We start from the raw sequence: 17055 nt of genomic DNA on the forward strand, positions 1-17055 counted from the left end.
CTGTATACCCTCCACCATTTCTTCAAAGGAGTAGGAGATGTTCTCTCTTATCTTTTCTTTGTTCTTTGTCCTTTTGCAACATTCACTTTTGTTTGTTTCATGGTGTGATTGTTCTTTCCATTTGTATTGTTGTGGTCATTATGTATATTGTTTCTCAGGCTCTGATTATCTCATTTTGCATCAGGTCATGTGTTTCCATGCTTCTTTGTATTCATCGAATTTGTCATTTCTTACAGCACAGTAATATTCCATTCTATTCATATATCAGGATTCACTTATAGCCATTATCTAATCATTGGGCATCTGTTTTGTTTCCACTAATTTGCTAACAAAAGAAATGCTGCTATAAATATTTTGGTATATATGGAACCTTTATTTTTAACAATGGCCTCCTTAAAGTGGCATGAAAAGATTCCCCTGGCAGTGGAATCTCTTGGTATAGACATTTTAGCTGCTTTATTTTTATAATTCCATATGCGTTCCAGAAGGGTTTTGCTAATTCATAGCCCTACCAACAGTGCTTTAATGGACCCATCTTACAACTTCTACATTGACTATTCTCATTTTTTTGTCATCTTTGCCCAATTTTAACCCAGTTTTCTAGGTGTTCGAGCGTGGGTTTTTTTGAGGCAATTGGTGTTAAATGACTTGCCCAGGGTCACACAGCTAGTAAATGTCAAGTGGCTGAGGCTGGATTTGAACTCAAGTCCTCCTGACTCCAAGGCTGGTGCTTTATCCACTGTGCCACCTAGTTGCCCCTAAGCACACTTAGGGGTTTTTTAAATAAATGTTTCTTTCATATTAGTGATTTGGAACATTCTTTTACATGGTTATGTATAGTCTGCATTCTTTGGGGAACTATTTGTTTATATCCTTTGACCACTTATCTATTGGGGAATGACTTTTGGTCCTACATTTCTTGGATACCAAATCCTTCTCTGAGAAATCTGATACAAAGTTGTTAGGCTGTTTTTTTCCCATTCGATTAATTATTTTGGCTTGTTTTTGATGCATTTTGTTTTTATATTAAAAAGTCATTTTTTGATATATCCCTTCACATGTTGCATCCTCCCTTGTAATAGAGAAATGTTTAAACAAAACCAACTGACTACAGAGACTGTTTTGTAATGGCATATGTAATATCCTCTGCCTCTAATACAGGAAGAAAAGAGATCTGTTCTATGGTCTTTTCTTTGGAACTTAGATTAGTCATTGAAACTCATCAAAGTTCAACTGGTGGTGTTTTTTTTTTTTTGCTGCTGTTTTGATTTGTATTCTTGTAGTCATTTGCATATATTGTTTTCTTGGTTCTGCTTACTTCATTCTGCATTTTTTCACATATGTCAGCAAGTTAATTTTAAAGAAATGGCCATGCTTAATGCATTTGACAACCATTTGTCCTGCACTCATATTTAAAATTTTGCACAGAGGTCATTAAGTATCAATGTCTATGTTGTCTTGATGTGGGATAGGTTGTCAACTTCTAGTTCTTTTTCTTTTCTTTTCTGCCTTACCCCTCACCAAATGTGACACTCAACTTTCAGCAATTCTATGTTAAAACAATGTTTTATTATGAAAAATACAGATGTGAGTTGGTATTAGAACAAGACTTAAGGAAAAGGGTGGCCTGTGTCAAACACTTTTTAAGTCCCCACAGAATTCCACTTCCAGCCCTGCCTCTGTGGCTGGAGGTGGTGAGATGGGTAAGTCTGCCGACGTGAAGACTCTAATAGGATCCCTCTTTCCCCTCAGTGCTTCTCCCCAATAACTAGTGTTAGGTGAGGCATGAAACTCAAGAGTCTATGGACAGAAAATTGTAGCACCGAAGGGCTCCTTTTTATCACATTCTGATACCAAAACACAGTAAGAATGAGCCCAGCTCCTACGCTCCAGATTACTGATTTTCACAGTTGGTACTTAGAGTTTCCTGATAAGAGTTTCACGTCATTTACTTTACATGGTACCTTGTTTCTGAAAAAGAACTGGCTTGGGGAGGGACCCCCCCCACCACCACCTTCCTTTGCGTATATTCTACCTTTCCTTATATCTGTGAAGTTTATATGTGTGATTTCCGCTCAAAAGGAGGGACTGTTTTTGTCTTTGTGTCTTCATCTGCCAGCATAATACCTGGCACATGTTGGCATTTTCATCAATTTTGCTTCCTTCTCTTTGTTTGATTGCTTGTTTACCTGATTGATATAATTGACCCAGGCATTCCCCCACCATAATATAGAGTGAAAATTTTTTTTAAAAGGCCACTATTATATGTAAAAACAGTAAAGTGAATCTTATTTACTTATAGTAGAAAAATTAGAAGGTACAATGGCTTAGCTGTATTTATTCTTTTAAGAGTTTTTGGAATGAGAATAGAATTGGTCAGACACAAGTTTTGAGGGTTTGTTTCTGCAGCTCTGTATTTTTAACTTTGGAGGTAAACTTAAATTTGTTCCATTTTTAGGTGATAATAGGAACTGGCATTTCAGCAGGATTTAATTTAGAAGAATCATACAAAGTGGATGTTGTTGGATCACTCCCGCTGGGGTAAGACATATACATTTTTTTTGAGCTGGAATGGTCAAAATATTGTTTACCTATTCTATTGCCTACTAATATACCCTTACAACAGTTACATAGCATTTCTTTCCTATATTTTAAATAGCTTGATTTGAACATAGTACACTTTCATTGAAGGGGAAATGCTAGGACTTGTTTTGATCATTTTGTGAGTTTTAGAGCTATATAAATTCTCTAAAATCATCGATTGTCTTTTATCTACCACTTTTCTATGCATTTGTTGCCTTATTTCCTCCTCACTTAATGTGCAGAGCCCATTATTCTCTTGTATTCTTTTTTCTTCTTGAGAAGAAGTCTCTGAAATACAGAGCAGTAGATTTTCTTTGCTGTTAAATCCCAGTGGTCCCTTAAGCATCTGGCGGTCTCATTCATCCCCATCTGTTTGATGCCATACAAGGATACCCTAAGGTATATGGATACAGAGATGATATTTTTGTTGCCCAAATTCATTGTTACTCATGGTCACGGTCCCCAAACCTATTACTACAATGGTCTTAATATCCCTGATACAGACAAACTTGAGAGAAGGACTCATAAAATGCTGGCAAGGATTCAGTTGTCACTGACTTAATGGCAATCATCATCACTCTATCCTTTAGTGTCCTGAGTTCCCAAAATCTTACACAACCTGCAACACAACTTGACACAAAAGATGCCCCTAGAGACGTATACATTACAAAGAACACTGACACGCTGGGAAAACTACATAGGAACAACAAATCCTCCAACCCCTCCAAGAAAGTCTTAGTGCTCTGTCACAAAGAGAACTCACCTAATTTTTTCTTTTCTTTCTTCCCAATCATCTCTACAACTATAATATAATAGGCAACTTCCTGGGAGCCAATGTCCTTCTTAGGACCCTGGCCAGCAGCTGTTGTCTTCTTACTCACATATATCAAATAACTACTTGTGCTAGCTTTCATTTTCTACTAAGAATCAGGAAAGTGGCCTGCTGTCTACTCTAGAATGACACAAAGCACCAAATTAGCTTTTCTAATATAACTGGGTCTTACATAGAAAGAACTTCTTTTCACACTTGGTAAGGAATAGCCTTCTTTTTGCAAAACTAAATTAACAGTGTACTTCAAAGATTTTATTTATGTGATATGGAAATATTCGTGGATTTGTTGATAGAGACTGCTGCCAATCATACAGTTCAATAACTGGTTTACAGTTCAATATATGCTTGAAGCATAGGCTCATGATGTCTAAATGACCAGCAAACTCTGAATTGAATTTTCAGAGTTTCTTATATAGTTTTTAGTTACATCAGCAAGTATATAATTGGCATTTTACAGCACCAAAAGGAAAGGAAAACATTTACATTTCAAAGGTAAATTTGTAAATTTTATAGCAAGTCAAAGGAGAGGGAAGAGGTTTACATATGTGTAATTTAAAATTCTAAATGTGGGTTCTAATCTGTCCTCCCAGTTTTGGGGGGAAACTGACTAAAATCAGTGATAAATGAGTTTAGGTTTTTTAAGGGTTTATTGAAAAATAGTAAAAAAAAAAAAAGAGAGAGAGAGAGAGAGAGAGAAAGATTGAGAACAGATTTCCTATAACCTGGCAATCCTAGCCTTCCTAATCTCCCATTTCTGAAGTTCTCTGCCACCATGTCTCGCAGCCAAAGAGGAAGAACCCTCCCCCAGAGTCTGCTTCCTGCTTCATGCTCCCCTCAAAGAAATGGGAAGTTCCTCAAGCTGATTGGCTAGTGTCATTCAAATTCATTAAGTACCCTTAAGTATTAGCCAGATGTGCTTACAATCTAGTATGCCAATCAGTCGCTCTTCCCCAACTCAATCAGACCAGATCAATTTCCAGGTGAACCCCTAAATTCCATTATCTTGACAAACATATCAAAACAGCAGAGGGGAAAATTTTATATCAGGTCAATTTGTAAATTTATTAACAAACTTTAGGACATCTACTCTAGAATTTACAACTGACAACATAAAGTTAATAAAGTCAGAGTCAGAATTTCTTTTATCCCTAATCAGTTAATCACTTGGGTTAAATTTTAGAAGTCTCGGCTCAATTCAACACTAAAAGAAAAGTTATCAAGAAGTTATATAATTTTCTTTAACAATAAAATGGCCATGCTAGAGCTAAGAGAAAAAAAATTTTAATCTTAAAAGAAATGAAAACTTTTATGAATAGTGCTTCTCTGTGTTCAGAGGGTTTCCTCCCATGTTATCACATTCATATTAAAATAAATTCCTGCTTTCAGGTTATTAGCTCCAGCTACCCCAGATTCCAGTCTCTTCCACCTTGTCTATGTTGATGCTATTGCAATTGCAATTGTTGGATTTTCAGTGACCATCTCAATGGCCAAAATCTTCGCAGTTAAACATGGCTACCAGGTTGATGGGAATCAGGTAAAATTATAACATTTCTATAGAATTGCTCACCAAAAAGCAATGAGATATTTTATTGTTTTCAATTACAAAATTAGATGGACTTTTAAAATATTTTGGTCCAAAGAGTTTGATAGGAAAGCAGTCTTTCTTGCTTTCTCCCCATAATTAATATTTAATAATCATCAGCACATATTTAGACAATACTGGAATTTATGTTATACTTCTGTCTTTAATAACATATGTGAATTAATTGTTATTGATAACCTCATTTCATCAAATTAGACTCAAAAGCACAGACTTGGGTAGACACACATAGGGACAGGATTAGGAAAGTGGAACCACTAAAGTAGAATCCATTGCATAAGATGCCCCTTCTTTATCCTGAAAGCTTGAAAAATACATTCAAACTATGGCAGAATTTACTCAAGGAGTCACTGACTATCATGGATTGAAAGGGCTTTTCCCCAAAACTTTTTTAATCTCTGCCAGACAGTTCACAGTTTATCCATATTGACCTCTGTGGTATTTGATTTTTAGCTATTCACTCATCAGATAATTCTCCAGTTGTCTTTGTTTTCAACTTTTTGAATATCATACTTGCTGTTAAGGTATTTACCTCTTACATGAAAGGACAGATAGCAATAAGGACAGCTGGTATTAATATGGATATTGCAACATACTATGCTCTTCATGAGAAGATTCAGATATATACAAGTTACAGTTAGCAAAACATGGATTACAAATGTGATCCTTTAAAAGGGACCCACCTGGCAACCCTAAGGATATTCCTTTGGAATAAAGTCATTGTGACATAAAGTCATTGTTGGAATTTAAGTGAGCATAGAGATTTTATATACATTTACTAAAATAAAGAATTTTGTGAAATGATTCTCTGTTTGAACTTGGGAGTTCAGGAGGAGACAGAATGGTGATGTGTGCCTCTAACACAAGTGTGTTATAACACACTTTTTTTCACCCTCTCAAAGATATGCAAAGATCTTTTGAACTCACACTAAACAACTATAGTACCGATAAGATAGAGGTTTATTGACTAAGCTAATATATTTGTTTCTAGAAGAGATTCATAAGTTTTCTTTGTCTTGTTTTCACATGATAAAGGAACTCATTGCCCTAGGCATATGCAATTCCATTGGATCACTTTTCCAAACTTTCTCCATTTCATGTTCCTTGTCTCGGAGTCTTGTTCAAGAGAGTACTGGAGGAAACACTCAGGTGTGTATGGACATGGACTTTAAGGAGAGGTGATTGGGGTGGTAATTATGCATTTTAACCTCTCGGTTCTCTCCTGAGCCCCAGAAAAGCTACTCTGCATGCAGAGCCACTGGGTGCTCCATGGAGTTCTACATCTCTAATCAACTTTTTGGGGAGAAGGGATTTAGGGAGTTTACAATGAATCATATAGTTCTGCAGAGGACGGTGTAATTAGTTGAACTGAACTGAACTGCAGAAAGCTAGATCTGTAAAGAGGAGCTACTGCCCTCAACTAAATTAGATGTTTGTACAATACTCTGATTCTAGCACCTGTGCACCCAAAACTTCAGACGTGGGAAACTGCCATGTGCTGTGATGAAAACTTACCCCTGCAGGCAGTGACTAAATATGGGAGGGATGTCAGCAGCTCTAACACCCATCCAAACTATCCCAACCTCTCATGTGTCTCCAGGCCTGCACCGGACATCTCATGAGGATGGGCTTTCAACTTCCCGTCACCCACTTCGGGCAAGGGTATTTGAAATGGTCAGGGTATTTGAGCATTTCTATATCTAACCAGGACCCATAAGAGCAACTGAAAATTTTAGACAGGGGGAGGGGGCAGTGGGACTAGGTGATGATTTGAGTGGTTTCTGAATCTGTACTTGTTTCATTATCTTTACCAGTAATTTTCAAGGTATCAGACAAATGAGACCCTACCTGTTAGCCTGCTTTTCTAGAAACCCCTTCAGTGCATTTTGTCTTATTCAGCTTGCAGGTTGCTTAGCCTCTTTATTGATTCTGTTGGTCATATTGGCCATTGGCTTTCTCTTCGAATCGTTGCCCCAGGTATGTATCTTGAATTTGGCTTGGAGTTTTGTGCATGTACAGGAAGTTTGCTGTTGGAATGCAGACCCAGCCCTCCAAGCCTAGATTAGCTAACTAAAAATCTCTCATCACTGTGTGAGAAGTGAGACGGAAATGGGAATGGGGATGAGCAGCATGAGGGAAAAGTGGTGATGACAAAGTCGTGCACCTTGGACACCAGAAAAGGGGAATGCCTGGTTGTGGTGTGTTTCAGGCAGTGCTATCAGCCATCGTGATTGTGAACTTGAAAGGAATGTTCATGCAGTTCTCAGATCTCCCCTTTTTCTGGAGGACCAGCAAAATAGAACTGGTAAGTGAACATAGACAAATGCATCTTAGACAATCTACCCTGCAGCTTAATATGATATTGGCATTGGGGCAGCTAGGTGGCGCAGTGGATAAAGCACCAGCCCTGGAGTCAGGAGTACCTGAGTTCAAATCTGACCTCAGACACTTAACACTTACTAGTTGTGTGACCCTGGGCAAGTCACTTAACCCCAATTGCCTCACTAAAAAAACCCAACAAACAACAACAACAAAATATATATATATATGATATTGGTATATTAAGAACATTTGAATCTAAGGAGCAGCTAGGTGGCGCAGTGGATAAGACACCGGCCCTGGATTCAGGAGTACCTGAGTTCAAATTCGACCTCCGACACTTAACACTTACTAGCTGTGTGACCCTGGGCAAGTCACTTAACCCCAATTGCCCTACCAAAAAAACAAAAACAAACAAACAAAAAGAACATTTGAATGCAATAAAAACCAGTTAGTTATGTAAAACTGTTGGACATGTACCCAAACAGTAATCCAAATCCTCAAGGTGGAGCTCAGAAGTAGCAACTGATTCAACAACCTCAGAATAATAATAATTATTGACAGAAAATGCCAATACTTTCAAATCTGTGAAGGTGGTGACTTCAAAGTCTGATGACATATATAAAACCAATTTGCTACAATTATCTGCATTTAATTCTAAATCAAACAGAAGATTCTTATATTTTCTCCAGGTAAAATGATGTTTGCCCGACTATTTTCTTCTAATTGTAGTGTCTTGACAACTCATTAATTTGACATTTTCTCTAAAAGAATTATTGCTTTCAGTTACTCAGAACTTAAAAAATCAGGTCCTACAACATATGCAATCTTCTTTTGTCCTTTGGTATGTCCCTCATCAATTGCAAACATGGCTTGTACTTAACGCTTCAGATTTCTTTACACATTTCTTCCATTTTTAAAATTTTCTTTGACTGATTCCTGGTGTCTCATAGAGCAATTAGCTTCTACCTGCCCAATTCTAATTTTTTAGGCATTCTTTTTTCCAGGTTTTTCTGAAATCTGCCTGTTCGTCATTTCTTATAGCACAATAGTATTTCATTACATTCATATACCATTTGTTAAGGCATTCCCCAATTGATGGGCATCCCCTCAATTTCTTATTCTTTGCCACCCCAAAGAGAGCTGCTATAAATATTTTTGTACATATGGGTCCTTTTCCCTTTTCTATGATCTCTTTGGGACATAGTCCAATATGTTTGCATTAGCTTAAGATCATACTTCTGGAGCTGGAAGAGACCTCAGAGACTATATAATTCAACCCTCTCATTTTACAGTTGAGGGCCCAAGAGGCAAAGTGACTTGCCCAAGGTCACACAACTAGTAAGCATCAGAGGGAAGATCTGTGAAATGATAACTGCTATCTGCCTATCTGAAAGACTATAGCTGGACCCAGACTGATAAGAAAAAAGATTTAAGGGTTTATTGATATGGAATAAACTTAGAAATAAACCTAGAAAAGAAATTCGACCTGTGAACTTCAGTATGTGGACTCTGCCACTTCCTATCTCCCTGCGCGTCTCTGGCCTGCCACCATGAACTCTCAGTTGCTCCCTCTCTGTGGGTGTGCCTGACTGCTGTCACTGCCAACCCCCTTCACTCTAGCTTCCCTGTGTCTCCTTCACTCTACTTTCCCCCTGTCACTACTTCCACTGCTTTTTAAAAACTTTTCTCTCTCAGAAACCTCTGGCCAAGCAGTGCATGGGGTTTTTCGTGCATATCCTGGCTGGTGGGAGGAAGCCGTGCATATCCCTGCTGAGTGGGGCATGACTCTCCAAGGCTTGGGGGCAGGGGGGGTGGCGGGCAGGGTGCTGGGTGGAATGCCCCTGAGGCTTTCCAATTTTAGCCAAAAATGGGGGTCCCCAAATCAATTCTTAGAATCCTAACTCAGGTCCTCAGATTCCAGATCCAGCATTCCTTTGACTGCTCTACATTGCTTTTGAAGTTCTACAAAGACTAGAAATTAGAAGAATAGTAGTAGAATTTGTTTCATAAACCAGTTTTTCATACAGTTATACTCTGGTTCACCTTTGAAGCATTCCAAATGCTTCTATTGATATCTCACACAGAACCACATCATTTGGACTTTTTTCCTCCTGTGATCCTCTTGAAATTGATTTTTTAAATCTCCATCTCAGACTCTTAAATGAATTTGTTAACTGGGTGTATTTGATGAATTTTAAGTAAGATTGCATTATCCTTCAGAACTCTGACCTTTTTTTTTTTCATATAATCTCCCTATAAGAGAGAATAAGATATAGGAAAAATTACTATTCATTTGTGTGTGTACATGTTTGTGTGTGGGTATGTGTATACTTAATAAATGTTATTGCCTGACTAAGAGAAGAAAAATATTCCATGCCATTCTAAATCTACCTGCACAACATTTGGAAATTCTCTCTAAAACACCTCCGTGAAGTCCCAGAAGAGAAACCTCCTAACTTTGAAAGTACATAAGCTACACTGTTCAAGGTATACCCATCAAAGATGAGACTTTGAAAATACCACACCATATTTTCAAATTGATATCTGTGCAAAAACATTTTAAATGATTGTTAAGTGAGTATATAATAAAGGTAATTAGGGAATGCTATTATGATACAATGAGAAACATAACTGATTTATGAATGTGCTATCTAGGTAAGTATGTTAAATTATCTGATCACCCATCTATTAGTTACTTTTTAATAATTATTGTTTTTAAAATAACACCTGTTTTAATACAAGGCTTTCTTGTTTTGGTTTAGACTATTTGGCTGACCACTTTTGTTTCCTCCCTGTTCCTTGGATTAGACTATGGTCTAATTACTGCAGTGATAATTGCTCTGATGACTGTTATTTACAGAACACAAAGGTGAGTTGGGGAGGGGGTCTGTGTGTGGATATTTAAAGTTAAACTGTTGGTCTTATATATGGAGTGAAATCTGAGCCCTTTAATTATTTTAATTCAGTTTGAACAAAAAGCAGAAGTGCATAGGACTGGATATATGTGGACAAAGAGGGGCAGAAGAGCAAAGGACATCTTAGATTTCAAATCAGTTCAACAAATAGTTGAGTACTTGTTATATACAAGAAACCATGCTAAGGTCTTCAGGGAGTACATTAATAGGTAGGATATGATATTCACCCTCAAGCAGTTTATAATAGGAATTTATTATCTGCTAGGGGTGGTAAAAACAAGTACATATATAACTAGAACATGAGCAAATATTATTAATCGCCATAAGAAAAAGTACAAAGAATTTATGGGGGTTCACATAACACAGATAATTGTGGGGCACGGAGAAAGCTTTATGAAAGAGTTGGCTAAATCTTGCAGAATAAGTAGAATGCTGAAAGGTAGAAATTGGAGAAGGACAGTCCAGGCAGGATGAAGAGTATGCACAAAAGTTTGGAATTGGTAAAGCAGGGGTCATGTTTGTGAAACAGTGAGAAGCATAGTTTAGCTGGAACATAGGTACATGCAGGGAAGTTAAAGATAAAGATGAAAATATAGGTTAAAATAAAAATATCAAAAGCCTTTAAAACCAGGATGAGAAATAAAGTGTAGATTTCAATTGTTAAGCAATGGTGACCTATTTAAGGTTTGTTGTTGCTTCACATGGTGGGGGCAAGGTGGGGGTGGGGGGGGTTCATGATTACAATAGAGCTTCAGGGAAGCTAATCTATCAGATATAGCTAAAGCAGATTAAGGAAGGAAGGAAGGATAGATTAGATTAAGGGAAGAAGGGAGGGAGGGATAGAGAAAGGAAAGAAAAGAGGGAGGGAGGGAGGAAACAAGCATTTATTAAGCCTACTACTATGATAAGTGATTTACAAATATTATCTCATTTGATCTCACAACACCTCTGGGATATAGGTGCTATTGTTATCCCCATTTTCAGGAGGCAGAGGTTAAGTGACTTGACCAGGGTCATATAGCCAGTAAACTTCTAAGGCTGTATATGAACTCAGGTCTCCCTAACTCCATCCAGGCTCAGTACTCTATCCACTGCACCTTGAGGGGCATTAGCAATTTCAAGAAAAGAAAGCATGCATTTAATGAGACTTTGCTGAAGGAATGATCTTTGTTAGACCACATATCCCAATATTTAGTTTAGAAAATATGCTTACCTCTTCACTTTACTAGACTTTTGCAGTAGATACAGACAGCTAATGAGGACCTTAACTAGGGCAGCAGTGATGGGAATGTCAGCAATAAGATGAATTTGAGACATGATGGGATAGAATTTGGCAGATTAGTGAGAGAAGTCAAAGATGATACTATGGTTAAAAAAAAAAATACCAACCTAGGTTACATGAAGAATGATGGGGCCACTAATAGAAGTGTGGATGACAGGAGGAAGAACATATTTAGGAGAAAGATGATAAGATTTATTTGAACATGTTAAATTTGAGTTTCTGACAAGAGCAGTGGTCCAGCAGGCAGTTGGAAATGGGAAATTGGTACTGAAAGAAAGATCAGTTTTGAAGATGTATTGGGAAGATGTATTCTCATCTGCATAGAGATGAGAAGTAGTGAAGGTAAGAGTTTGGAGTGCCAAAAACAAAACAAAAAATGAATTTCAAAAAAGATGGCCTAATTTTTCTGGATATTCTATTTCATACCATCTTTAGTTTCCTTCTGTTTCTTATCAAAAAAACCCTAGTTAAGAACAAAATAGCTGTCATCATTAGCAAGCTAGTCGTAGCCCTAGAATGTACTGATTCAGTCTTAACTTAGACACTAATTATTACCATTTGCTTTGATTCTTCTAATTCCTGATAGGAAAAGAAGTAACATAGATGATCTTGCCAAGTATTTCCAGGTCTTTCACACACACACACACACACACACACACACACACACACACACAAGCACGCACACACATGCACACTTTCTCACACCTCCTTTAATCTGTACTTCTTGGCAGTCATTTAAAGCTATATCTTCATAGTGACACATGCATTAACCCACATATTATCCATAATACATTCACCAATAAATTCATTCATTCAACTGAAAGTGATCTTTTTTTTCTCTCTCTCTCTCCCCTTCTCTTCCTCCCTCCCTTTTCACCCCCCCCCCCCAATACACTAGGAATTCTTTATCTGGATGTCTTCTTTGCCTCTATTATATGTTGCCTTATATCATGTGTCAAGTACTAGTTCAGTTGAATCACTGAGTGATTTCAAGTGAATTCATAATGATCACCCACTCAACAGAAAGTTCCATGAGGACATGAGCCATGGCATGCTAATCATGGCACGTATAAAAATAACTATTGCATAGGACAAGGCACCATCAATGTACAAGAAACATACCAAGTGTTGTTTGGTATCTGGTGGGGGACAGGGAGATCATTACCAATGGAGATGGCCAAGGAAGTTTCTATGTAGAAGTTGGCACTCTGGCTAACCTTTAAGGAGGGATAGCCTCTCAGTAAGTAGAAATAGCATGAGCAAAGATCTGGAGATGGAAAAGACGTTGTGTCTATAGAGAACACCAAGTAGTCATAGGACTTTGAGCTGGAGAAGACCTTAAAGGTCATCTGAATGAACATTGTTATTTTCTTTCTTTTTCTTTTTTTTCGGGGGCAATGAGGATTAAGTGACTTGCCCAGGGTCACACAGGTAGTAAGTGTCAAGTGTCTGAGTCTGGATTTGAACTCGGATCCTCCTGAATCCAGGGCCGGTGCTTCATTCACTGCGCCACTTAGCTGCCCCCAAACCTTGTTATTTTAAAGATGAACACACTAAAGTCTAGATGGGAAGTAGTAGATTTTACTTCTTGAGAAATATGTATATTCTATGTTCTTCATGTTCAGTAGGATACCAAAAGAGTATAATAACCATCCCTGCTTTTCAGGAGCATTTAATCTCCTCAGGAACACAGAGTACAAACACCATTAAATAATAATAATGTAATGCAAAATAATTTTTCCAGTGCACAATTCTGATGATATGGCCCTGTTCAAACATTTTCGATGACTCCCCTTGGCCTGTGGGATAAAAGACAAAGGCCTTAGCTCAGCATTTGTCTCTCTAGCAGTCTGGTTCCAACCTACTCATCCAACATCACTTTACACTATACCTCTTCATGGAGTCTGTGTTTCATTAGAACTGTACCAGTAGCTTTCCTCTGAACTCTGCCTACATTTGTCCGTCTCTTGGAATTCACAAAAAGTATGTCCCATGTCTGGAATTCATTACCTCCATATCTCCACCTTTTGAATCCATTTCTTTCTTCAAGGCCCAGGTACAGTAGAACCTTTGTGAAGCCTTTTCTCAACCCCATCCTCTATCCCATCACTCCTGAAAATGTTATCTTTCCTTTCATATTTTCTTATAGCACTTTTCTGGATCACACCTTAACCTATATCATTCTATCCTTTGAATCATACTCTTTCTCATTTCCAAGATAGGGAGAAACTCAAAGGCAGTGTTGCCGGTTTGCAGAGCATGGTGGGTGGGGTGGTAGAGTAGACAAAGGTAGCAAAGGACCAGGTGATGGAGGACTTTGAATATCAACAAAGAATTTTACATTTGAATCTGGAGGTGATTGGGAGTCCCTGGAGTTTATTCGATGGGGTTTGGGATTACATGGTTAAACCTGTGATTTAAGGAGATGAATTTGTTAGCTGGGTCAAGAGTGAACTGGAATTCAAGGCAGAGAAACCCACCAGAAAACCACTGCTGGACTACTTTCCAGCTGTGAAGTGGTGGGCAGTATACACAGTGATGACAGCAGCAGCAGCAGAGGAAAGAAGGAAGATTTTACAAGAGATGTTATGAAGCTGAAATCTACAGGACTTGGTGACTTAGCTATGTGACTAAAAAGTACATTTACAGAAATAAGAAAGATAGGAAGAGGAGGTAGTTTAAGGTGGTGAATTCCATTTAAGGTGGGTGTCTAAAGTGACAAAGAGAATCCAATTAGAGATGTCCTTGGGTCAACTGATAATGCAGGGCTGGTCCTGGAGTAAAAAGTCAGCACTGGAGGTAACAGTTTGGAGATTTGGGTCTTACTGATTTCAGGTCCAGGGTTTTATCTATCTAGCTGCCTCCGGAATGAGAAAAAGAGAAGTAGGGGATATTATTGGGTTTCAGCACCTCCTCACTTGTCTTCCTCCTACTACAATTTTTACTTCCCTTTCCAGATCTATTACCAGAGACTTTGTGACTCAGTTATATTCAAGATTCTTTATACTGTTTCTCCCTATCTTGGAAATGAGAAAGACACAACCCTAATGGAAGGGAATTCTAAAGGGACTAATATTCCTTTTTTTGGACATTTTTCATCCCTTTACTCTTTCAAGCAAGACCCTAGTTTTTGCATTTTATTAGTAATTTTTATTGAATAGTTCTTCAGCATCCAGCCTAGGATAGACTCATTTATGAAAAGGGATGGGGGTTTCAAAATATACAAAACCAGGTTATAACTTTTTAAAAATACATTTTAACAGATTTTAATAAAAATTTTAAGGACAACTTTCTTCTACATTTTTGGCTGATTTGTTTGTTTGTTTGTTTTCATTTTCCTGTGGAGCCTTGTTTGGAGGGAGGCATAAGTAGACCTTGAAGATAGGTAAGAGTTTGGCTAGATGAACAGAAGATGAGAAATGATTGGAAGTAGGGGGAACATCACGAGAAAAAACTTGGAATGCAGAACGAACAGAGGTGATGACAGGACAATAAAATTGGCCTGGCCAGAGGAGAGGAGTGTTTCTATTGAGGAAAAGTGGGAGAAAAGGTTGTATGGCTAGGGAGAAGTCAGGTTATGCCAAGTTTGGAGTTTCTCCTTGGAGCAGCAAGTAGCCACTAGAGGTTGTTTGCTGGTTTTGTTTTTAGCAAGGAAGTATCACAATTGTGTTTTGCAAGTTTAATTCAGTGTTAATTCAGTTAATTCAGTGTCAATATATAGAATGAATTAGAGGGAAACTGAGACTAAAAGAAACATTCTTGCTCTGTTAAAAGGATTCCCTCTCCTTGATCTGTGTTAAGTAGAACAGGAGGGAAGAATGGGGTCCTTAATCTTTTTTTATGTCACCATGTAGTGCAGTGGTGAAAACTATGGATTCCTGAATAATGATTTTAAAGGCATGGGATTACAAAGGAAAACAATTTTATTAAAATACTGTTACCAAAAAAAATTTAAGACAAGTTTACAGCCCCCAGGTTTTGAAAACCTGGCCTATGACAAAGAGTATGGACTAGGGAGTCAGGAGAACTGGAATTATACCCTGGACAAATCTGACCTCCACATGACTGTGAACTTCTCTCTGCCTCATATTTCTCTTGCCTTTGAAGTGTTTGCTTCCTGTTTGGGGGGAGATGGTAAGAACCTCTGTGTTAGTGAGCTAGAAAATGCACAGTGTTGTAGATATTCTATGAAAAGATCAAAGAGAGTTTGTTGTAGCAGATAATAAAGGTGTCGGGTCTAGAGGACCCAGATTCAGGTCCTGCCTCTGACTCACACTTGTTGTGTGACCCTGGGTAAATCACTGAAACTCTACAATTATAAGTTAGGTGGCACAATGGATAGGGCACCAGCCCCAGATTCAGGAGGACCTGAGTTCAAATCCGGCCTCAGACACTTGATATTTAGTAGCTGTGTGACCTTGGTCAACTCACTTAACCATCATTGCCCCACCCAAAAAAAAAAGTTACTGATGAATTACAGATCTGTATTGGGAAAGAGATTTACCATACATTGAATATTCCCTAACCAATGAAATCCTAGCTTTTAGACTCAAAAAAGGAGGGAAAAAGTATGTAATTATGAGGTATTGCTGGGTTTGTTGACACTGTGATCCATATGTATAAAAACTGTTTAAACTAGAAACTTTCCTTTTCTTCACTAGAATGATACTGTAATATTCTTTCTCTTTTGTCCAGTCCAACCTACACAGTTCTCGGTCAGCTTCCTGACACGGATGTATATATTGATATAGATGCATATGAAGAGGTAGGAACTTCTTCTCCCCCTTTCCTGCTGTACACCCTCCCCTGCTATAGATCACAACTCCTCTAAGCTTTCATGGATGGTCCTTTTGAGTTGATGCGGCCAAAATATAATTCATCATCTGGTGGCCAACAGAGCCCCTATAAATTTAGTGAAGCTGGTTCTGCAGAGAATAGACACAGTATACATTGTAAGGCTTGGACTCAAAGCCTTTCCTGCTGAATAAGACCCGCCAGAATTTTTACTCTGCTAAACTTTAAGGAATCCAAGATAGCACTTTCAACACCACAGTGAGGCATCCGATCAGAAACCCCAAATTTTAAATGATTAATAATAGATTTATAATAACATTATATTTAAATCTTAAGATTTACAGAGTACAATTCCCACAGCAGACTTATAAAGCAGATAAGCTGGAGAGCCATAAAAGCCGGATTTCAAACTTAGCCCACCAAGTCCAGAAGTCTTTTCAGCACACCAATAGTAATGTACCTGGCTACCAAATGTTGATTTATTATCATATTTGCTGATATGGTCACTGAAAATGAATTGAGGAAATGATGAAAGGATTCAGCCAAAGGGTAGATATTGATAGATATCTGGAAACATCCCATGGATTGTTCCCTAAATGATCTTGACAATTATTTGATATACATCTGTAGGAGGAATATGTTGGTAATGATCCCTAGGAGTGGGTATTTTTTTTAAAGTGTGTCCACAGATTTGTTTTCAGATGTTATTTGTTCAATGAAAAATAAT

General features: G+C 37.9%; 1 protein-coding gene across 1 annotated transcript in view; it reads left to right on the plus strand.

The window, feature by feature from the left end:
* The window catches only part of SLC26A5 (solute carrier family 26 member 5), a 65529-nt gene that overhangs the window by 39342 nt on the left and 9132 nt on the right, over window positions 1–17055 (plus strand). The window contains exons 8-14 of the mRNA XM_043967168.1: window positions 2459–2541; window positions 4802–4949; window positions 6051–6164; window positions 6915–6992; window positions 7225–7320; window positions 10100–10206; window positions 16230–16299. Of these exons, the coding sequence (XP_043823103.1) occupies window positions 2459–2541; window positions 4802–4949; window positions 6051–6164; window positions 6915–6992; window positions 7225–7320; window positions 10100–10206; window positions 16230–16299 (696 nt within the window). The remainder of the gene's footprint in view (window positions 1–2458; window positions 2542–4801; window positions 4950–6050; window positions 6165–6914; window positions 6993–7224; window positions 7321–10099; window positions 10207–16229; window positions 16300–17055) is intronic.

The sequence above is a fragment of the Dromiciops gliroides genome, chromosome 5 (genome assembly GCF_019393635.1).
Source record: "Dromiciops gliroides isolate mDroGli1 chromosome 5, mDroGli1.pri, whole genome shotgun sequence".
Classification (NCBI taxonomy): domain Eukaryota; kingdom Metazoa; phylum Chordata; class Mammalia; order Microbiotheria; family Microbiotheriidae; genus Dromiciops; species Dromiciops gliroides.